Source organism: Nerophis lumbriciformis, linkage group LG24, assembly GCF_033978685.3.
Source record: "Nerophis lumbriciformis linkage group LG24, RoL_Nlum_v2.1, whole genome shotgun sequence".
NCBI classification, from domain to species: domain Eukaryota; kingdom Metazoa; phylum Chordata; class Actinopteri; order Syngnathiformes; family Syngnathidae; genus Nerophis; species Nerophis lumbriciformis.
Window position 1 is genome coordinate 23,541,939 of NC_084571.2, and position 22,117 is coordinate 23,564,055.

Below are 22,117 nucleotides of genomic sequence, written 5' to 3' on the forward strand. Positions count from 1 at the left end.
AAGTGCCTTATTGCAGTGAAACTTGCCAAGGGACATGTAACCAAATATTAACATTGCTGTATGTATACTTTTGACCCAGCACATATGGTCACATTTTCAGTAGACCCATAATAAATTCATAAACGAACCAAACTTTATGAATGTTTTTTGTGACAAAAAAGTATGTGCTTCAATCACTCTATCACAAAAAAATAAGAGTTGTAGAAATTTTGGAAACTCAAGACAGCCATGACATTATGTTCTTTACAAGTGTATGTAAACTTTTGACCACGACTTTATATATCTGCGGCTTATAGTCTGGTGTGGTTAATGTATGGGAAAAAAAATGTTCTTCTAAAAATTTGTGGGTACAGTTTATATCCCGGTGCGCTCTATAATCCAGAAAATACACTACTTTTATTTATTTTCACGTAAAAAACACTTATTTTTAAGGTCTGGCTACTTATATTTTATTTTTTAGTAGTAGTTAATTTATGGAATATGGTCAACTTTCTTTGTTTTCACTTTATCGCATGCAAGTGACGTCGAGGCCACATTGGGGCCACACTGGGGCCTGTGTACTTTCAGACTGGAGTCTGATAAAGATCACATTTTACTTGTAATCTAAACAGTCAGATAGAAAAGATTTAATTTAGAAAAAATCCTATTTCGGCCACTTTGACCTGTAATGTAAATGTAGTCAAAGAACACTGAGTATGTGCTTTTACTGCCATCTAGTGTCTACTTTTAAGTATGTGGTATAAAATACGTAAAAAATTGTTGTTTTGTAGTTGATGTTGAAATTCTGTGATCAAGGAAGACTAAAAAATGGATGACATTAAATAAATGTTATGAAAAAATAAGCCTTAAAATAGGGCTGGGCAATACGGCTGAAAACTGTATCACGAAATAGGTGTTATATATCAGTCGATATCAATAATTATTTATATTTTAAATAAGCACCAGGAGAAAAAAGGTAAAAAAAAATATTTCAAATGTAATCTTCCTCTGCTTGTAAAATCCCCTCAGCTATTCAAGTACAATGGAAAGGAAATGTCAACACAAGCATTGAAAACACTTAATGTATATAAAATTCTTAAAGTCACATTGAACACTTAAAAAAAACTTCTTAACATGAAGCTGCAAAAATTGGAAATACTTAAGAAATGCTTAATAAAGTGTAACAAAATAGTGCAAAGTGTGACAATGTAAATAACTATTTTCTGCAGGTTTAGTGCCAGGCTGTGCTCTAAAGGGTGAGCGTGACTACAATAGGTGAGCGTGTGGTATTACCGTTCTTGGTGGAGACGAGCACCTTGCATAATTTATAGTCCACATTGGTCTGACAACGGTCTGTTTGAAAAAAAAAAACTGCCATTATGTCGTGGTGACTTTTCTTGTTTTATCCACAATTTATTTGCTCTCATTGCACTAATTTGTACTTTCTTTTTTCACTCCATGCAAAGAATCAATCGCGAAACATCAACATGGCGCTACGTGGCGTGATCACTTCCTGCGTTAATCGGTTACCAGAGACAGAGTGCCTTTTTTCATGCAACCAACCTTGCTCGGCTGCTTCCGGTCTCTGAATTATCGAACACTTTATCCGAACGCATTCGATTACGTGTTTATCGTGATATTATTTTATTGTACTGTGATAACTCAAAACATCACAACTTTTTCTGCAACTTTTTGAACAAGTTGCAGCGAATTCAGGCATTTTAGGCTGCGACAATCTAAACAAAATCCTGGAGGGACTGTTTAATAAAAGACATTTTCGGATTGTAAGACAGAGGACATACCTTAGTTGAGTCTCTCTCTGTGAGGCAGGAGAAAGGAAACAGAAACATTTCAAATGAGTAGCATAATTAAGTCCAACACACACACACATCATCTGATGCAACACGAGGTAACACTAGAACTTCATTAACTGTTTGCCTTGAATCAACATCAGCTCATTAAAATGGTAAACATGCATCTGGCGAACATGGTAAACCTAGACCATCTTAATGCATTCTAATCTTCTGCCAAATGTGTTTGCACACGAGTTAGATAACTGAGCGCCTGTTTCACACACTATGTCAAAATCAACGACAGTACAGTACGGAGGAAAGTGTCCTACCTCTTGGGTGTTCTTCGGCGCTGTCCTGGTGTTTCCTCTCGTCTTTGAGGGGCAGCTGATGACCCAGGGCAGAGGAGAGCGCCAGCAGGCTGGCAGTACCGGCGCCAGGGCCCAGGGGGGGCTGAAGACCTGCTGGGTGAGGCGTGAGCGGGACAGGGATGGCGTGGCTGTGGGAGAGGTGCTGAGCTTGGAGCTGTTGCTGCTGCAGCACACACACACACACACACACACACACACACACACACACACACACACACACACACACACACACACACACACACACACACACACACACACACACACAAACCCGAGCACACACACGCGCACACACACACACATCATGTTAATGCTACATTTAAATAAATATGGAAACGGAAGAACAGATAACTTAACATACAGCGGCACATCGGTTCTCGTTAGTAATCCTTTCTAAAAACTAAGTTCTTCCCACAACAAATTATGTACATCCAATTAAACAGTTCCAGATGCTATAAAACATTTCATATATGTGTTAACACTTGCAAATGTTTTTGGCCCCCATGGCGGCGTACTCATCAGCCGTAGGCAAAAAAAAAAAAGACTGAGGGCCTGATTTAATAAAGATTTGCGTGTACTAAAACACGTGCCAACTTGACAACACACGCAAAGCTGATCTACTAGACGTGTGCAAAGAGGATTGTGTCTGTTAAGTGATATGCAAAACATATGCTGATCTCAAAACGCCTACAATACTGGGAGGAGATTATGTAAATATATACTATTTAGCACGCGCAATGTGATTTAGCAATACTCATCACCGTTTTGCGAGCACTATTTTGCATTTTATTTAGCACTTCTGAAAAGTGTGTACAAACTGACACACACTCGGTGCTCGCGCTGCAAAGACAGAAGATGGACAGAGAAACCTCCGTCCTACGTGTGAGTGTAAACACTCATATTTGGACTGTGAAAAATAAATACAAATTATGCCGATCGTCTATTCAGCTTTTATAATTTTATCGCTGCTGGATGACTTAAAGTATCAGTAGAGTGGAAAAACACGTTTACTTTATATGCTTAATTGTGTTTCATTGTATCCATTGAACCGTATCCAATTTTATTTAAAATCTGCAAAGTATGTGAAAATACCAGCGAAACATCACGAAATACCATAAATTCAGTCTGCCATTTTGAATATTCCGCTTTGAATATCTTCAACAATTCCCATAGATACTACGTCAATGGAGTAACACTTCTGCACTCTGACCGTATTATTAGATCAGTCATACTGGAAGTACGCAAAAATGTTAAAGAGATGTGCTGTTTATCATTCACAATCCTTATGTAAAACAAGAACACATATGCTTGGTTTTTTTGGGGCGGCATGGCATAGTGGGTAGAGCGCCCGTGTCAGAAACCTGAGGGTTGCAGGTTCGCTCCCCGCCTCTTACCATACAAATTTCTGCCGTTGTGTCCTTGGGCAGGACACTACTCCCTTTCCCCCAGTGCCGCTCACACTGGTGAATGAATGATGAATGATAGGTGGTGGTCGGAGGGGCTGTAGGCGCAAACTGGCAGCCACGCTTCTGTCAGTCTACCCCAGGGCATCTGTGGCTACGAAAGTATCTTATCACCACCAGGTGTGAATGAATGATGGGTTCTCACTTCTCTGTGAAGCGCTTTGAGTGTCTAGAAAAGCGCTATATAAATCTAATCCATTATTATTATTATTATCTATGCATTCGAAATCATAAGTAAATAGCTAACAATTAAGTCAACAGACCAAGGGTCTTATTTGGCGCCCATTATACCCTCTAAAAAACATCCAGAAAGCGCCAACAATACTCCATTTACATGTCTTGACTTGAAAATTAACTAAATATGAGTGATATTGTTATTATTAACGCTAACGCAGACTGACTATTTTAGCGGTGCATTGATAGCAGTGAGCTAATGCTAGCTTACGTTGCTATTGTTGACACACTGACACACGGCTGGTTTTTGCTTCGTCTCACTTGCTCATAGTCAATTCTAGATTATAATTCATGCATCTGTCATCTGGTAGTAGATAAATGTGGCCACGGACCGACAGGCTGGTCCACTTTCACACACCCCGAGATGGTAAAAAAAGACGCGAGTTGCGACAACTTTTTCTTTTTAACTCTTCATGAGGATTGCAAGTGAAACTTCATCTAAACGGAATTATGCGAATGACCCGCCAGTCGAGATCCCAGCAAGAGTGGAAATTGTACAGTTAGTGCTTTTTGTATTATGGTTTATTATGATTGGTTTTTATGTTTAGCACATAGCAATGCTATTGTGTTACAATAAAGCTGCTTCCATTTAGCACTTGGTTAATTTTCCCAAAACTTATTGCTCATCCTCTTTGTGTTCGGGCTCAAAAATATACGTTTCTGGATCATAATTTTTCCCAAAATAATCGTCGTTGGCTCTCACAAAGTCTGCTTGATTAGCATTGTTGTTGATGACGTTTTGTTTATTATGTTTTTTCATATATAAGATAATATTACTAATATATTTCCTATGTGAAAATAACTACTTGCAATGTGCATTTTCTTGCATATTCTTCTTCACACTCACAGTCAGTGCCGCAGCCAGCTCCTAAGAGCGCATTGAAATAAAAGAAAGTGGGTTTCATTGTAGATGCACCACACAAGTCAGGACAGCTGGTTTCTGAAATGCCCATAAAAAGTGGTACATGTCTTTTGCTTTTTTTAAAAACACATCAAAACGGGTATGATAACATGAATGTGCAGTAAAATGATCGAGTGTCTCTGTGGTGAAAGACCCGTTAGTACATGCAAATTTAAAATAAGGCGGTCTGCACCAGTTATGAATAGCACACACAGTCTTCGTAAATCACATGCAACACGCCCACTGACAGTGCACCCAATTTTATTGTTTGCACAATCTGTTTACACGCTGTGTTAACGAAGTACTACAGGGTTAACTAAAGATGACATCATAGAGAAGCGAAGGGGCTGGGAGAAGTTGAGTCAGTCCAACACGGGCATGTTTTGTGATAAAGACACAACACGACAAGATTGAGTCACCAATGCATAAGGTTCTTGGTTTTGGCGGAATATGCGGGGGCAACGGATTAGTTTGTCGAAAAATAAATTAGAGATGTGACGTTTACAAACAAATCGAGACTTTTGAACTGCTCTGTTAAGTGAACGAGAACTGATTTACAGTTACGAACTGTTTCCGAGTCAAAGAAACGTAGAATTCCCTTTTCAGGTTTATTCTTCTGATGTTAAGTAGTTTAAGTGTACGCACACCAGGTATGGTAGTACAATTTTGTACTGTATACATATTTTTAAAATCATTCCCATTAATACAGTAATAGTGGTGCAAATTTTAATATATCGAGCCGCATTATCTTATAACTGCTACTGGTGATTGGGTCCTGATTTAAGAAAAAAGATAACTAGTAATGTGCCAGTTTTTTGAACGTCTCTTTGAAAGGGACAGCTCCTCAAGACCTAGCTTCCTTCAAAGAGCCATAAATCCCATCTCTAAACAGAATACAACAAAAAGTGGGGTGTACAAAAACTGAGGTACCACTGCATGTGACTGAAACTTGAATTTAAGTATACCGGTAACTATAATAGAACAAAATATTTTGCAGAAGAAAAATGACGTTTGCGTGCGAGAAAGACGAACACCCACTCCAATGATAGCGTTGAGTTCAGCCATGGTGACCTGCTTGGCCCTCTCCACTGCTTGCACCACCTGCTGCTGATGCTGAGACACAAAATCGGGAATTAATGTTCCGCATAAGGTTGACAGAGAAGGTTGAAAATGTTGTGGTCTCTATCTACAAAGCTCCTAATTACTCTGAGCATTAATGCATAGGGTTGCAACTTACTGTAAATGAGCTCTTCTATTAGTGGATCAATGGACTGTAACTACTAAGAGTTCATAAAGTGTGGCACAGTGAGACTAACTTCCCAGCAGGCACAAGACATTGATACAACGTTGATTTTACATACATGTCCTTTAAAACTGACTTTGAAACAACGTTGCAAAATAGTTGTATTTGTAAACTGAGTCAACGTTGATGTCTAACGCTGGATCCACGTTGTTGGTTAGGAAATGACCAAATTCCAATGGTCAAATCAACGTCACAACCTGACATTGAATAAACGTGGTCAAAAAGCATGTTGTTTCAACGTTGTATTTGTGTTGTAGAATATTGGTTGGGAAATGACCAAATTTCAATGATCAAATCAACGTCACAACCTGACATTGAATAAATGTCGTCAAAAAGCAAGTTGTTTCAACATTGTATTTGTGTTGTAGAATATAGTTTGGGAAATGCCCAAAATTCAGTGGGCAAATCAACGTCATAACCTGACATTGAATAAACGTCGTCCAAAAGCATGTTTTTTCAACATTGTATTTATGTTGTAGAATATTGTTTGTGAAATGACCACATTTCAATGGTCAAATCAACGTCACAACCTGACATTGAATAAAGGTCTCCAAAAAGCATGTTGTTTCAACGTTGTATTTATGTTGTAGAATATTGTTTGGGAAATTACCAAATTTCAGCAGTCAAATCAACATCACAACCTGACATTGAATAAACATCATCAAAATGCATGTTGTTTCAACGTTGTATTTATGTTGTAGAATATTGTTTGGGAAATTACCAAATTTCAGCGGTCAAATCAACATCACAACCTGACATTGAATAAACATCATCAAAATGCATGTTGTTTCAACGTTGTATTTGTGTTGTAGAATATTGATTGGGAAATGATCAAATTTTAATGGTCAAATCAACGTCACAACCTAACATGGAATAAACTTTGTCAAAATGCATGTTGTTTCATCGTAGTATTTATGTTGTAGAATATTGTTTGGGAAATGACCAAAATTCAACGATCAAATCAACGTCACAACCTGACATTGAATGAACGTCGTCAAACAGCATGTTGTTTCAATGTTGTATTTGTGTTGTAGAATATTGGTTGGGAAATGTACAAATTTCAATGGTCAAATCAACGTCACAAGCTGACATTGACTGAACGTCGTCAAATATGTTGTTTGAATGTTGTATTTATGTTGTAGAATATTGGTTGGGAAATGACCAAAATTCAATAGTCAAATCAACGTCACAATCTGAAATTGAATAAACGTTGTCAAAAAGCATGTTGTTTCAACGTTGTATTTGTGTTGTAGAATATTGGTTGGGAAATGACCACATTTCAATGGTCAAAATCAACGTCACAACCTGACATTGAATACTCGTCGTCAAATATGTTGTTTGAATGTTGTATTTCTGTTGTAGAATATTGGTTGGGAAATTACCACAATTTAACGGTCAAATCAACGTCAAAAATCATCATTGATTAAGCGTTCTCAACAAGTTCTAAACATTGTTTTATTGTTTTGTGCCTGCTGGGCTTAGAGTGCTCCTTTCTGAAAAAAATATTTACTGAAGCATATTTTTTGGCCTTTAATAACCACCCCAGACTCGATTTACCTTCTTGTCGTACAATGTGCAAGTCCCAGTGGAAGCCCATCTCAGACTTTGAAAACAGCCCTACTCCAACTTCCAGAAAATGACAGTAGACATAAATGCCTCATTGAGAGGGTTAGTCATGTCGCTAAACGGTCGGTACCGGAAGACACGATCTGTCCACGCATGCCTACGGACTGTGTCACTTCCTGTACTTGCAATTTTAACGGTTCTTCTGCGACGTCACATGTTGTGATATTTAAATGTTTTTTTTAATATTTTGTATAAAGAGGCACACATAATGGGAAGAGAGAACAATAATATGAACAAGGGGTAGATTAAAAAAAATCACTTTCATTGTGGTGCCATTGCATGGAATTACACACCGGGGCGCAACGGAATCGCAACGAGTACATTTGTAATAAATGTTCATTTTTCAAACAAGGCACATCACTAAGGCTTTGTTCACACTGTGGGTCAATTTCAAATTTTCTGCCCCTATGTGACTTGTATCGAATCTTTTCATGTGAATGTGAACAGTACAGTCCGAATCTTTCAAATCCGACAGAGGCCTCTTTCGTATGCGGCTACAAATATGATATGCATGCGATGGGACTGCGGTCTTAACAATCGGGTCGCGCTCATCCGACTAATACGTCAGCATAAAGCAATACGCGTCATAATGTTTCGCCAAAATAGACGGTTGCTAAATAAATAGTTGACAAATGAGAAGAAAACTGGTGAAAATAATATTTTACGAACTCACCAGTCCTGGCTCCGACTACTGTGTTTGTATTATTTTAAAATTTAATTATTTTTGTATTGTTTTTATTTTCACAAACTCCTCAGTAAATTCACCAAAACGTCACCGTGGAGTTATTGAATCTGTTTAGCTAATTGGAGAGCTAGCTTCCGCAGCTAGTGGGTCCATGACGTTGACTTCTGTTTTGTTGGATCAGCCGTTTTACCGCAGTGTTACAGGCATCGTTTGAAAACAATTAAAGATATGTAAATTGTGAAGTGAAGTGAATTATATTTATATAGCGCTTTTTCTCTAGTGACTCAAAACGCTAAGTTACATTTAAACCAGTGTGGGTGGCAATGGGAGCAGGTGGGTAAAGTGTCTTGCCCAAGGACACAACGGCAGTGACTAGGATGGCTGAAGCGGGGATCGAACCTGGAACCCTCAAGTTGCTGGCACGGCCACTCTACCAACCGAGCTATACCGCCATTTACAAAATAAATGTAAATAAACATTTATAAAATCTTTCTGTGTAAATAACTCATTTCACAACATATACATCTGCGGCTAATATATGGAATAAATATTTTTTTCTTCTAGCATTTAGTTGGTGCGGCTTATATACTGGTGTGCTCTATAGTCTGGAAATTACGGTAATGGCAAATAGTAATCCCATGAAATCCTATCTGGACTGGAACCCGGTATTCATGAAAATGTGTTGTGAATTTTATTTTAATCATTTAATTTACAAAACTGAAGTTTAATATTTACATTACTAGCCTGTTCAACTTCAATGTCACACAATTCAATAAAAATATGTATTTTTTTTAACAAAAAATTTTATGTTTTCAATGTTTTTCAATGTTGGGGCACCATTTAAGCACCATTTTTAAAGTATTGATTTGGTATTATTGGTTCAAATGTAAACGCTACCTATCCCTACGTATTCTGTATTTTATACAACTAACCGCGCAAGAGGAAATTGGTCCAGTTCACATCAAGTAAAAAGAGTCCCAAAAGCAAGCAACTTTCTCCCATAGCAAAAACTTAATTAATGGATGTCCATTAATGAAGCTTTTTGCTATGGGAGAAAGAAACTAGCAACTTAAAAAAAAAACTCTTGAACGTGAAGAAAGCCAGACGGAGACATAAACAAAGATGAAGCAAACTCTACAAAGTCCTACTGAGGGTACAAAGAGAGAGAAGGGAAGATCCAGATGGAGAGTGGGAGATTTAAAAGTAGGCCAGAGATGAAAGCGCTTATCAGGTGGGAAACAAAGATGTGTGTAGCTGCAACGCCTAGCCTACCTGTGCAAAAACACAACGTGATGAAAATCATTATTACAAATTATACCCCATGGACGACAAATAACTGCTCTGTTGTAAAAACCCCGTTTCCATATGAGTTGGGAAATTGAGTTAGATGTAAATATAAACGGAATACAATGATTTGCAAATCCTTTTCAACCCATACTCAATTGAATGCACTACAAAGACAAGATATTTGATGTTCAAACTCATAAACTTTTTTTTTTTTTTTTTGCAAATAATAATTGACTTAGAATTTCATGGCTGCAACACGTGCCAACGTAGTTGGGAAAGGGCATGTTCACCACTGTGTTACATGGCCTTTCCTTTTAACAACACTCAGTAAACGTTTGGGAACTGAGGAGACACATTTTTTAAGCTTCTCAGGTGGAATTCTTTCCCATTCTTGCTTGATGTACAGCTTAAGTTGTTCAACAGTCCGGGGGTCTCCGCTGTGGTATTTTAGGCTTCATAATGCGCCACACATTTTCAATGGGAGACAGGTCTGGACTACAGGCAGGCCAGTCTAGTACCCGCACTCTTTTACTATGAAGCCACGTTGATGTAACACGTGGCTTGACATTGTCTTGCTGAAATAAGCAGGGGGGTCCATGGTAACGTTGCTTGGATGGCAACATATGTTGCTCCAAAACCTGTATGTACCTTTCAGCATTAATGGCGCCTTCACAGATGTGTAAGTTACCTATGTCTTGGGCACTAATACACCCCCATACCATCACAGATGCTGGCTTTTCAACTTTGCGCCCATAACAATCCGGATGGTTCTTTTCCTCTTTGGTCCGGAGGACACGACGTCCACAGTTTCTAAAAACAATTTGAAATGTGGACTCGTCAGACCACAGAACACTTTTCCACTTTGTATCAGTCCATCTTAGATGAGCTCAGGCCCAGCGAAGCTAAAGGCGTTTCTGGGTGTTGTTGATAAACGGTTTTCGCCTTGCATAGGAGAGTTTTAACTTGCACTTACAGATGTAGCGACCAACTGTAGTTACTGACAGTGGGTTTCTGAAGTGTTCCTGAGTCCATTTGGTGATATCCTTTACACAATGATGTCGCTTGTTGATGCAGTACAGCCTGAGGGATCGATGGTCAAGGGCTTAGCTGCTTACGTGCAGTGATTTCTCCAGATTATCTGAACCCTTTGATGATACTACGAACCGTAGATGGTGAAATCCCTAAATTCCTTGCAATAGCTGGTTGAGAAAGGTTTTTCTTAAACTGTTCAAAAATTTGCTCACGCATTTATTGACAAAGTGGTGACCCTCGCCCCATCCTTGTTTGTGAATGACTGATACTTTTATACCTAATCATGGCACCCACCTGTTCCCAATTTGCCTGTTCACCTGTGGGATGTTCCAAAAATGTGTTTGATGAGCATTCCTCAACTTTATCAGTATTTACTGCCACCTTTCCCAACTTCTTTGTCACGTGTTGCTGGCATCAAATTCTAAAGTTAATGATTATTTGCAAAAAAAAAAAAATGTTTATCAGTTTGAATATCAAATGTGTTGTCTTTGTAGCATATTCAACTGAATATGGGTTGAAAATGATTTGAAATCATTGTATTGCGTTTATATTTACATCTAAGACAATTTTGCAACTCATATGGAAACGGGGTTTGTAATATAATGATTGTTCTGTAAAACCTATACAGAGAAACATAATGTTTACTATTGATACTGCCAAAATGTGTTCCTTTAACTGTATGGACATTCTAGTGCTTGAAATGGACTATTATGTGTTTTCATAATGTGTGTTATTTAGCTACATGAGAAGGGGAAATACCATTGTAAACTGCAGCTACTTTAGAATTAACCCCCCACCCCTCCCCCCACTATTCTATGGATGCATGGTTGTAGACAACCACAATGCACACCACTGGGCATCCTCCTATTGTTTATGATATAACACTGTCATGGCAAATCATGTGCATAATTCCATCATAAGGAAATATATATTTGTGTCCCATTTTTGAATATGCTCAAAAAGTACATACACACTAAAAGTATTTCAACCAAGTTATATTTAAGAAAAAAATTAAATATACTTTCCTCTGCAAACAAAACATGAAATATTGTTGTTACTTCCAAGAGCCTAATTATTATTTTTGACATGCTGTATGCTTATCCATCCATCCATTTTCTACCGCTTGTCCCTCTCTTATCTTCTTCCATTAATTTGTAAAGGTTTTTTAATGACAAAGGCAAAACGATTGCTGCATGTCTGGTTTATGTGACATCACGAGTGTTTACTTCCTGTAATATAATATTCTGCCGTGTTTACTGTGGGTCTATCACTCTATTGTAAGTCTGTAGGTTTAATGTACACATTTGAATATCTTAGTTGTTCAGACAATCATGTGTTTATGCATGTTTAGGTTAAAGTATGATGTTTCTTAATTGGAAAATACATTATGTCTCTTGTATTCATGTTAAAGTTAAAAGCTTAAAGCTAAGAAGCCATTAGCTGCAAGCGTGCCTTGTTTATCGAATTGGGTTTATCCGTAACGTTTTTAAGATAATTTTAATTTAAAACGGTAATACTAACCATTAGGAGCTTTACCGCAGTTTAACAATAATACTAGGATTGCTGGAAAAAATTCACATTTTGAGTTGCCATTTTTATATATTATGATTTTGACAGTGGCGGGCCGTGCGTTTCTTGTGATCTGATTGGCTTTCGTAACGGTCGGTGTTTTCAAATTCATCCGCTAACAGTCCCGGTGAGTATCCAATCACAGGACGCGTAAATGTCACGTTTAACGTGAGGCAAGCTAGAAGGCCTTACTGACAACAACTCGTGATCTGATTGGCTATCGCAATTATCTATCAACTGTATGTGCCCGTTCACTTACAGCGCACAGACGCCCACATTGTTGATTCTGAAGGGTCCAGGCAGATTTGGTACAGCATGGCAACATAAGCTAGGTGAATTCTGATTGGATACAAACTCTAACCTAAAAACAACAGCACTGGAAGGAGCATAATATGACATGAAGAGAATATGAATACTTTTAGATATTTTGGGAAAGTAAATTAAAAAATGTTTTTATCTTTAATTATGATCACGATTTGTGGTTATGTTAAGCCAGCAAAGAAAGCCTAGCTGGCCCTGACGGCACACAACTGGATTTTGAATAGATTCAAAAATTTCAAGAATCGATTTTTAAAAAGACGTTTTTTTCGGCCATCTGCAGAAAATGGATGGATGGATGCACGCCTACACGCGCATATACGTCATGTATTAGCATCAGCAGCCATGAGGACATTTTGTAACTTGTTTTGAAAAAAGGTTTTATCATAATTCATATACTAAATAATATATTGCGAGAATTTGTTTGATTCAACAAGTGCTGAATTCCGAAATGATTCTGAATTGAACTGTCAAACAAAGAATCAGAATCTAATTAAATCGACTACCAATACACAAAATGTCCAAATTTTTGTGGTTTTTTTGTGATTGAAATGAAACTGATATGTTTTATAATCTCTGTTGGATGCACGACTATGACACAATGACACAACTAGGAATGGGTACCGTTCACGTTTGAATTGATACGGTACCTGGGAATCGATACACAACGTTACCAATTTTCGATACTTTGGTGTGTGTGTTAATACATTTTAATTGTTTGATAACTACAGTTTGTTTTTTAAGTAACATTTAAAAACAAACTGATGATGATGGCGTGGCGCAGTGGAAGAATGGCCGTGCGCGACCCGAGGGTCCCTGGTTCAATCCCCACCTAGTACCAACCTCGTCATGTCCGTTGTGTCCTGAGCAAGACACTTCACCCTTGCTCCTGATGGGTGCTGGTTAGCGCCTTGCATGGCAGCTCCCTCCATCAGTGTGTGAATGTGTGTGTGAATGGGTAAATGTGGAAGTAGTGTCAAAGCGCTTTGAGTACCTTCAAGGTAGAAAAGCGCTATACAAGTACAACCCATTTATCATTTATTTATGATAACTGTGCTGTCCAGTTGTTATATCTTGTTTCTGATTACATTTGTTTCTCATTTGCAGTGCAGTTGCACTTCCAAGACATTAGCTCGCAGTACTGTAAGAGCTATCTATTGTACGTTGTCTAAATAGGAAGTATCTTTTCTAGGAAGCTGAATGTGTTATGTTGTGCCCTACAAGTGTTTATACTGCAAGTACTGTGCTTATGACACACCAGCTGTTTGATTGTAACATTCATATTAGTTTTCATTACCAAATTTGGAGGTGTTAAAATCGCCATGTAAAAATGTTAGTGCTAGTAGTAGCCTGTCTATGGCAAATCTAATATAAATTAGCATCAAGCACGTGCATTTTGGAAGAGTGGAACTTTACTTTTATTCAAACATTTTCTATCAAAAATACTTGCTTTGAAAATTGCAACATTACTTACACCCTAAGACCTGCTTGAGTTATTGTTTCCTTGAGCCGTTGTTTAGTCTGCAACCGGATGTGACTAGTTGTAAGTCTTTTAGTAGTAAGTAAACAAACAAAGGCTCCTAATTTGTCTGCTGACGTATGCAGTAACATATTGTGTCATTTATCATTCTATTATTTTGTCAAAATTATGAAGGACAAACTGTAAAAATTGACTATTAATCCACTTGTTCATTTACCTTCTCCTAGAAGAAGGTAAACTCCGATCCAAAACCGCCCCTGCCTTGTGGCATACCTTTCTAGGGGAAGGCTTCGGGAGTAAACCCTGAGGAAAAATCCGGAGACGGAGTCCCTAAGGTGGTCCACTGCTGACTACAGCGGTGCACTGGCAACTCCTGCAACAATGTTGGTGCCAAATTTTACCAGCTCTTGCTGCTCCTTTGGATCCATCATCAGTGTGAAGAGGGGGGTCCTGCTGCATAGGCAACAGCTTGACCTCCATACTACTCTGTCCTGGCTTGCGCCCTGGAGAGGTCACTCCAGCCTTGTGTCATAGCGTGGAAACAACAACGGGAAGCAACAGTCGGTTATAAGCTACAATGCTCGATTGGCGTAGAGCATAGCGCCAGGAGTTGCTTTCGACGGTGGGAGAGATCCTTGAATTTCATTGGACAGCTATTGCCCGCCTTAAACTGGGCAGCCCCCAGCCAATTAGGTGCTGTCCCGCCACAGTCTGCCTTCCTCATTGGGTACATAGGGATTAGGAAAAAACCGACAAGCAGACTGCAATACCTGCACCAAGCAAGAAACAAAGTATGAAAAACAGGCGCCCAATCCTAAAACTGGGAAGCTGGAATGTCCGAACTATGACACCCGGACACTCAAACGATCTCCAAGACATCAGTGATGCTAGAAAAACGGCTGCCATTAACAATGAGCTACTGAGACTCCAGGTAGACATAGCTGCATTGCAAGAGACCCGCCGAGCCGACTCGGGAACCCTCAAGGCGAAAGACTTTACCTTCTTCTGGCAAGGAAAGAGTGCCGGAGACCGCAGAGAGCATGGAGTTGGATTCGCTGTCAGGAACACCTTGTCAAAGATGGTTGAACCAGGAGACAAAGGATCCGAACGCCTGATGACACTCCACCTCCACACCTCTGATGTCCCAGTGACCCTAGTCTGCGCATATGCTCCCACTCTAATGTCTACAGCAAAAGTTAAGGATAAATTCTATGCCAACTTGAATGACGTCATCAAGAACATTCCCCCCAAGGAAGATCTCATCATCCTTGGTGACTTCAATGCAAGAGTGGATGCTGACCATGACTCATGGCCTTCCTGTCTTGGACACTTCGGAGTTGGCAAGGTCAATGAGAACGTGCAACGGCTACTGGAGTTCTGTTCCTACCATAACCTTTGCGTGACCAACTCCTACTTTCAGACGAAACCACAGCACAAAGTGACATGGCGCCATCCCCGCTCAAAGCATTGGCATCAGCTAGACATGATCCTGATCCGACAAGCCAGCCTCAAGTTTGTGCTCGTTACTCGTAGTTACCACAGCACAGACTGCGACGCCGACCATTCACTCGTCTGTTGCAAGATCAGGCTACAACCAAAAATGTTTCACAACTCCAAACAGAAAGGCAAGCCCCGCATTGATTCCACCAGCATGCATCTTCCAGAGAAAGTAGAAGAGTTTGCCAAGTCTCTCAACAACATCCTATCTGAAGAACACCAGCACTACTCCGCCTCCGAGAAATGGGGCCACCTCAGGGAGGCCATTCAGAAAACAGCCCTTGCAACTTTTGGGAGGAAGATCTTCAAAAACAACGACTAGTTTTTTGCCAAGTCCAGCGAGATGACCCCGTCATTGAAGCAAAGCGTGCTGCCCTCGCTGAATACAAACGCTCCCCAAATGAGAAGTCCCTGCAAGCACTGAAAACTACAAGAAGCAAAGTGCAACAGACTGCAAGACATTGTGCCAATGAATACTGGCAACAACTCAGTAAATCCATCCAGTCTGCAGCTACCTCAGGTAACATCAGGGGGATGTACGAGGGCATCAAGACTGCTCTGGGCCCAACACAGAGCAAAACAGCCCCCCTAAAGACCACCAGTGGGGAAGTTATCACGGATAAGGGCAAGCAGATGGACAGATGGGTAGAGCACTATTCAGAACTCTATTCCAGAGAGAACACTGTCGTCGCCTCAGCCATTGATGCCATTGAACAGCTGCCCATCATTGAGGAATTAGATGCTGAACCAACACTTGCTGAACTTCACAAAGCGATTGACAGCTTAGCAACTGGCAAAGCACCTGGTACTGATGGCATCCCCCCAGACTTCATCAAGCGCTGTAAAGACACCCTCCTGCAGCCTTTGCATGATGTCCTCTGCCAGTGCTGGAAAGAGGGAGCCGTGCCGCAAGACATGAAAGATGCCAAGATTGTCACCCTTTATAAAAATAAGGGCGACAGGAGCGACTGTAACAATTACAGGGGCATCTCCCTCCTGAATATCGTAGGGAAACTCGATGCCTGTGTCATGCTTGTCCGCCTTCAGAAACTTGCTGAGCGCGTTTACCCGGAATCTCAATGCGGCTTTCGCGCCAAGCGCTCTACAGTGGACATGATATTCTCCCTACGCCAAATTCAGGAGAAATGCAGGGAACAACAGAAGCCCCTGTACATATCCTTCATTGACCTGACCAAGGCTTTCCACCTGGATAGCACAGAAGGGCTCTTCAGCATCCTACCAAAGATTGGATGCCCTCCAAAGCTCCATAGTCTCATTAGATCTTTTCATGACGACATGAAGGCAACCATCCAATATGAGGGTAGCATGTCCAACCCATTCGACATTAAGAGTAGAGTCAAGCAAGGTTGCGTCCTTGCTCCTACCCTTTTCGGCATCTTCTTTGCCCTGCTCATCAAACATGCTTTTGGGACTGCAACAGAAGGGGTATATCTACGTACCCTGCCCCCCACACATCAACCCCCCCCCCCTCCCTCCGTGCGTCGGTTGAGGTGGGCGGGGTTGGGGGGGCGGGGTTTGGTGGTAGCGGGGGTGTATAATGTAGCCCGGAAGAGTTAGGGATGCATGGGATTCTGGGTATTTGTTCTGTTGTGTTTATGTTGTGTTACGGTGCGGATGTTCTCCCGAAATGAGTTTGACTTTTTTTTTGGTGTGGGTTCACAGTGTGGCGCATATTAGTAAGAGTGTTAAAGTTGTTTTATACGGCCACCGTCAGTGTGCTCTGTGTGGCTGTTGACTAAGTATGCCTTGCTGTCACTTACGTGTGCAAGCAGAAGCTGCATACAACATGTGGCTGGGCTGGCACGCTGTTTGTACAGGGCGCTAAATGCTGTGCCATCACGGCATGCCCTTATTATTGATGTTTGGGTGAAAATCAGCAGACATCCGATAGAATAGCTGCCCTGAAATTCGGTCGTCTCCCGGAAAAATCGGGAGGGTTGACAAGTATGACGCTGTCAAGCGCCATTCGTAAAAAAACTCAAGGGCCGCACTAACATTACATTTTCATATTAAGGTGCAGGCCGCGTGTCTGAGACCCCTGGTTTATACATAGCACAAAGCAAAAAAAAAACTTTGTATGCAGTGTCATTTCATTTTAAATTTCAAAAGAGTTTTGTGGCTCCCATTGTTTTCTTTAATTTGTGAAACTGGTCAAAATGGCTCTTTGAGTGGTAAAGGTTGCCGACCCCTGTGTAGTGAAGCATGTCTAGCTATTCCTCGTCCTGCAGGGATGATAGTTGTGAGAAACTTACTTTGTCGCCATGGAGGCCAGGATTAGTGATTTAGAAGTAGCTAAAACACTGCAGACTGCGGATGGATGTTAGCCGCTAGCCATGTCTTAAAGTACCTCTTCCTGAGAATGTTTCAGTGTTATAACTTCACCTTTGTTTTTAGTTTTTAGGTCAAAATGCATCCGTTCTCCCTTTTCTGTCTACACACTGTGTCTGCTTGTATTGCCGAATATGCTTCTCTGCTCGTAAAACCAGCAATGTCATGACGTGACGACGCGCAGTCTTGCCAAAAAAAAAATGGGGAACCAATACTTTTCAAACAGAGTATAGTACCGTGTGGAGAGGCGGGGCCGGCAGCCCGACAGCGAGACAGGGCACACCGGAGCCCGCTCCAAGATGGTGGCGAGGAGGCGTGGACGACGAGCGAGCAGCGAGGCGGGGCGCGCCGGGAGCGATGCCGCAATAATTACAAGGTGCGTGGATCGCGCAGCTGGGCACAATTTAAATATCCTCTCACACTGTATAAAAGGGCGGCAGCCGTAAACGCCAGGTAGAGAGCCGGAGATCATAGACGAAGCCAGAGAAAAGCGGATGTGGAGCGAGAGCGCAAGAGAGCAAATGGAAGACGACGACGCACACGACTGAAAAGTTGGAGCGGCAGAGGAAGCAGGGCGGCAAGGCTGAAAAGCAACCCGTTAGAGACTTTTTCTTATTGAAAAATAAAGAAGTCTAAACCTGCTCACCATTACGTCTTTCCTTGATGGTTCTTGGAACCCGCACGACACAATACTATACTAGTACCGATATACCGTACAACCCTAATTCAGAACAAACATCCAAACTGAGCTTTATAATCTTTGTATAGGCAGAATGCTCTTGTGTTTGTTCTCAATACATTGTACAGATGTACCTACTGTTGCAGCCAGTGGGTGTCCGGGCACAATTAAACTATGTCACAATAAAAGAGGCTAAGATATGTAAAAATATACATATTTTGGGAAAAAAAAGGAAGCAACTTTCCAAGCAGCATGAAAGAACAATATCATAAACGCCATATGTAAAATCAAAGAAGCTCCTTAAACAGAGCGGTGCAAGTGTGATTGTGTTACATTTCACATTCAAGCATGGCTGTGAATTAAAACAAAACAGCTAAAAGCCTTTTTTTCCTCTCGCTGCCTCCATCCTCTGCGGGCCTCAGGGCCGTGCGGCAAGCAGCAGTGGCACCGCTGTCTAATGCCATTATTTCTAATCCACCCTAAACCCTCCTAATCCAGGGCTAATCTGGAGGAGAGTCCTGGAGTACACACTCGCTCTTTTCTGCTGTTCCCACCCCTCCGCAAACACACACACAGGCACTTTCAACTCCACCATTGGGGGGATTTATCTGCTAAACACACACATACACGAGAAGCATTCTTCAGTGAACATAATATTAAAACACAGTCCACGTTTGCAGCACCAATCACACTCTTTCCTGCATATGTTGGTGGGAGACATTTAATAGGTTCACAGTATATCTGCCTATCCTGAGAAGGGGGGATAAACCAAGGATAATCCGTTTCTGTGTGTGTGTGTTCTTGTATTTCTACCCTTCTTGAGACATCAACACGGAAAAGTACCTTCCATATGAGGACCGGTGAAAAAGTTAGGACCGAAATCCTGGTCCCAATACGGAAAACCATTGCATCTAAGAGAATTAACTAAAAGCTTACCTTTTTTATATTTGCATAGTATGTATACATTATTAATGTTGTAAATACAAATCTTTATATATCTGGAAAGGGTGGTCCTAAAGAGGTTTCAATAAGGTAACAAATACAAGAATGTGTGTGTGTTCGTGTGTGTGTTCTTGTATTTCTACCCTTCTTGAGACATCAACAAGGAAAAGTACCTTCCATATTAGAGGAGGTGTGAACAAGTTAGGACATAAATCATGGTCCAAATACGGAAAACCATTGCATCTAATAGAGAATGTCTCATTTGCACCCCTGGTGGTGAAATCTATTAAAAATAGGGTGGTCCCAAAAAGGAGGGATTTTTCAAATTGACTGTGTGTTGGTTTTAAAAGTGCTCCCCCTCTGGTCAACATATGTAATAAGTGTGTGTAAAAAATTGAAATGCGACCCCTTTGGCTAAAATTAATTTAAAAAAATTAAATAAATATGTATACAGAGACATACTGTAATAACTTGAAGTAAATAACTGAAAAAAAAATTACTAAAAGCTTACCTTTTTTATATTTGCATAGTATGTGTATATTATTATTGTTGTAAATACAAATCTTTAAATATCTACAAAAAGTTGATCCTAAAGAGGTAGGCATTTTTCTGAGGTCTCAGAGAGGTAACAAATACAAGAATGTGTGTTTGTGTCTGTACATTCGCGACCATGCTGCCTGCCTCGCCATCCACCTGGCGCCACACTCGTTCTTTCCTCCCTCGTTACACTTTCACCCACCTCCTCCTTAACTCACAGCGACAGGCATTTCTTTCTCACCTCTTGAGAGAGGAAGGGGATGACTTGGGCGCAGATTGCGTTCAGCCGCTTGACAATCTCCGCCTGGAAGACAGAGAAGTGGGCACGTAAACACAAGCGACTGACAGGGCGACCACTATTGGCGCACATCCCGCTGAAACTCCCGTCTTGGCAATTGGGCGTAGTAAAGCGTGTCATATATGGTGATAAATATCAGTATGGCATGTTGGTGTACAATCAGGATGTGATCTATGCTGTGTTGTAGAAAGGTTGGTGCTAAAAGTGAGGGCAGAAGGATTTTTTTTCCCCAAGAAAACTTATCAGTCAGTGTAAGGATAACATTAGCAAAAACACACAGAAATACTAAAAGTACGTTTTAATTAGTATTGTCAAACAATAAAATAATTTATTAGCGATTCATGGAATTTTGTTTGTAGTTCACTTGTCTTTGATTGCAATAATCGCACATAAATTTATATATACAGTACAGGCCAAAAGTTTGGACACACCTTCTCATTTAATGTGTTTTCTTTATTTTCATGACTTGTAGATTGTCACTGAAGGCATCAAAAACTATGAATGGACACATGTGGAGTTATGTACTTAACAAAAAAAAGTGAAATAACTGAAAACATGTTTTCTATTCTAGTTTTTCAAAATAGCCACCCTTTGCTCTGATTACTGCTTTGCACACTCTTGGCATTCTCTCGATGAGCTTCAAGAGGTAGTCACCTGAAAGGGTTTTCACTTCACAGGTGTCATAGTTTTGATGCCTTCATTGACAACCTACAATCTACAGTCATGAAAATAAAGAATATGCATTGAAATGAGAAGGTGTGTCCAAACCTGTGGCCTGTAATGTATTTTCTAACAAGTGTACCTTAGATAATTTTCAAGGTTTTAATATTACCAACACGGGATTTGAACATTTGCTTGCTTCATGGAAATGTTTGTTTATCAACACAAAATGGACATACAATAAACACTCTTCTAAAGACACACACACTATCTCTCACACAAACAAACTTACTCTTACTAGGACTGGGCGATACAACGATATCAAGATATTGGTACTGGTTGAAGTTTATTTCGATAATGAACTCAGTTTCAACATGATAAATCACATATTTTACATTTCGCTTTCCAACATGCTCAAAAAGGAGTAGGAAGAAGCAAACATTATTTAATCCTACCCCTTTTCTTCTTCAAAGCAGTTTTTTTACACATACCGTATTTTCCGGACCATAGGGCGCATCGGATTATGAGGCGCACTGAGGATGAGCGGGTTTATTCAGGTCTATTTTCATACAAAAGGCGCACCGGATTACAAGGCGCATTAAAGGGGTCATATTTTTTTTTTCTAAATGTAAAACACTTCTTTGTGGTTTACATAACATGTAATGGTGGTTCTTTGGTCAAAATGTTGCATAGATTATGTTTTACAGATCATCTTCAAGCCGCTTTCTGACAGTCGCTGCAGGATGCGCCGTTTTGTCGGCGGTCTTATTTAGGTGGCTCACCTTCGGCAGCGTCTTTTCTCCGTCATCTTTGTTGTAGCGGTGTAGCGTGCAAGGACGAGAGTGGAAAAAGTGTCAAAAGATGGAGTTAACTGTTTTAATGACATTCAGACTTTACTTAAATCAATAACGGAGCAGCATCTCCTCATCCGTGGTTCACTAGTGCAATAACAACGCCGGAAGCGTCCCATGAAAAACCGTCAGGCCGGAACGCTCTAATAACTAAAGTTCCTTGGGTGAAAAATGTTGGTGTTGTTTACTTGAGTCATACTGCAGTCTACACATATTTCTAATGTGTGACTGCCATCATATTGCAGTCTACACGTATCTCTTATGTGTGA

General features: G+C 40.4%; 1 protein-coding gene across 4 annotated transcripts in view; it reads right to left on the minus strand.

Moving 5' to 3' along the window:
- LOC133620373 (transducin-like enhancer protein 4) overlaps positions 1 to 22,117 on the minus strand; it is a 107,905-nt gene that overhangs the window by 45,700 nt on the left and 40,088 nt on the right. For 2 of the 4 annotated variants that reach the window (XM_061981827.1, XM_061981825.1), the window contains exons 5-8: positions 20,281 to 20,343; positions 5,774 to 5,848; positions 2,102 to 2,303; positions 1,782 to 1,798 (exon numbers count right to left, since the gene is read on the minus strand). In XM_061981827.1, coding sequence (XP_061837811.1) covers positions 1,782 to 1,798; positions 2,102 to 2,303; positions 5,774 to 5,848; positions 20,281 to 20,343 — 357 coding nt within the window. The remainder of the gene's footprint in view (positions 1 to 1,781; positions 1,799 to 2,101; positions 2,304 to 5,773; positions 5,849 to 20,280; positions 20,344 to 22,117) is intronic. The other 2 variants (XM_061981826.1, XM_061981828.1) reach the window with 2 other exon arrangements.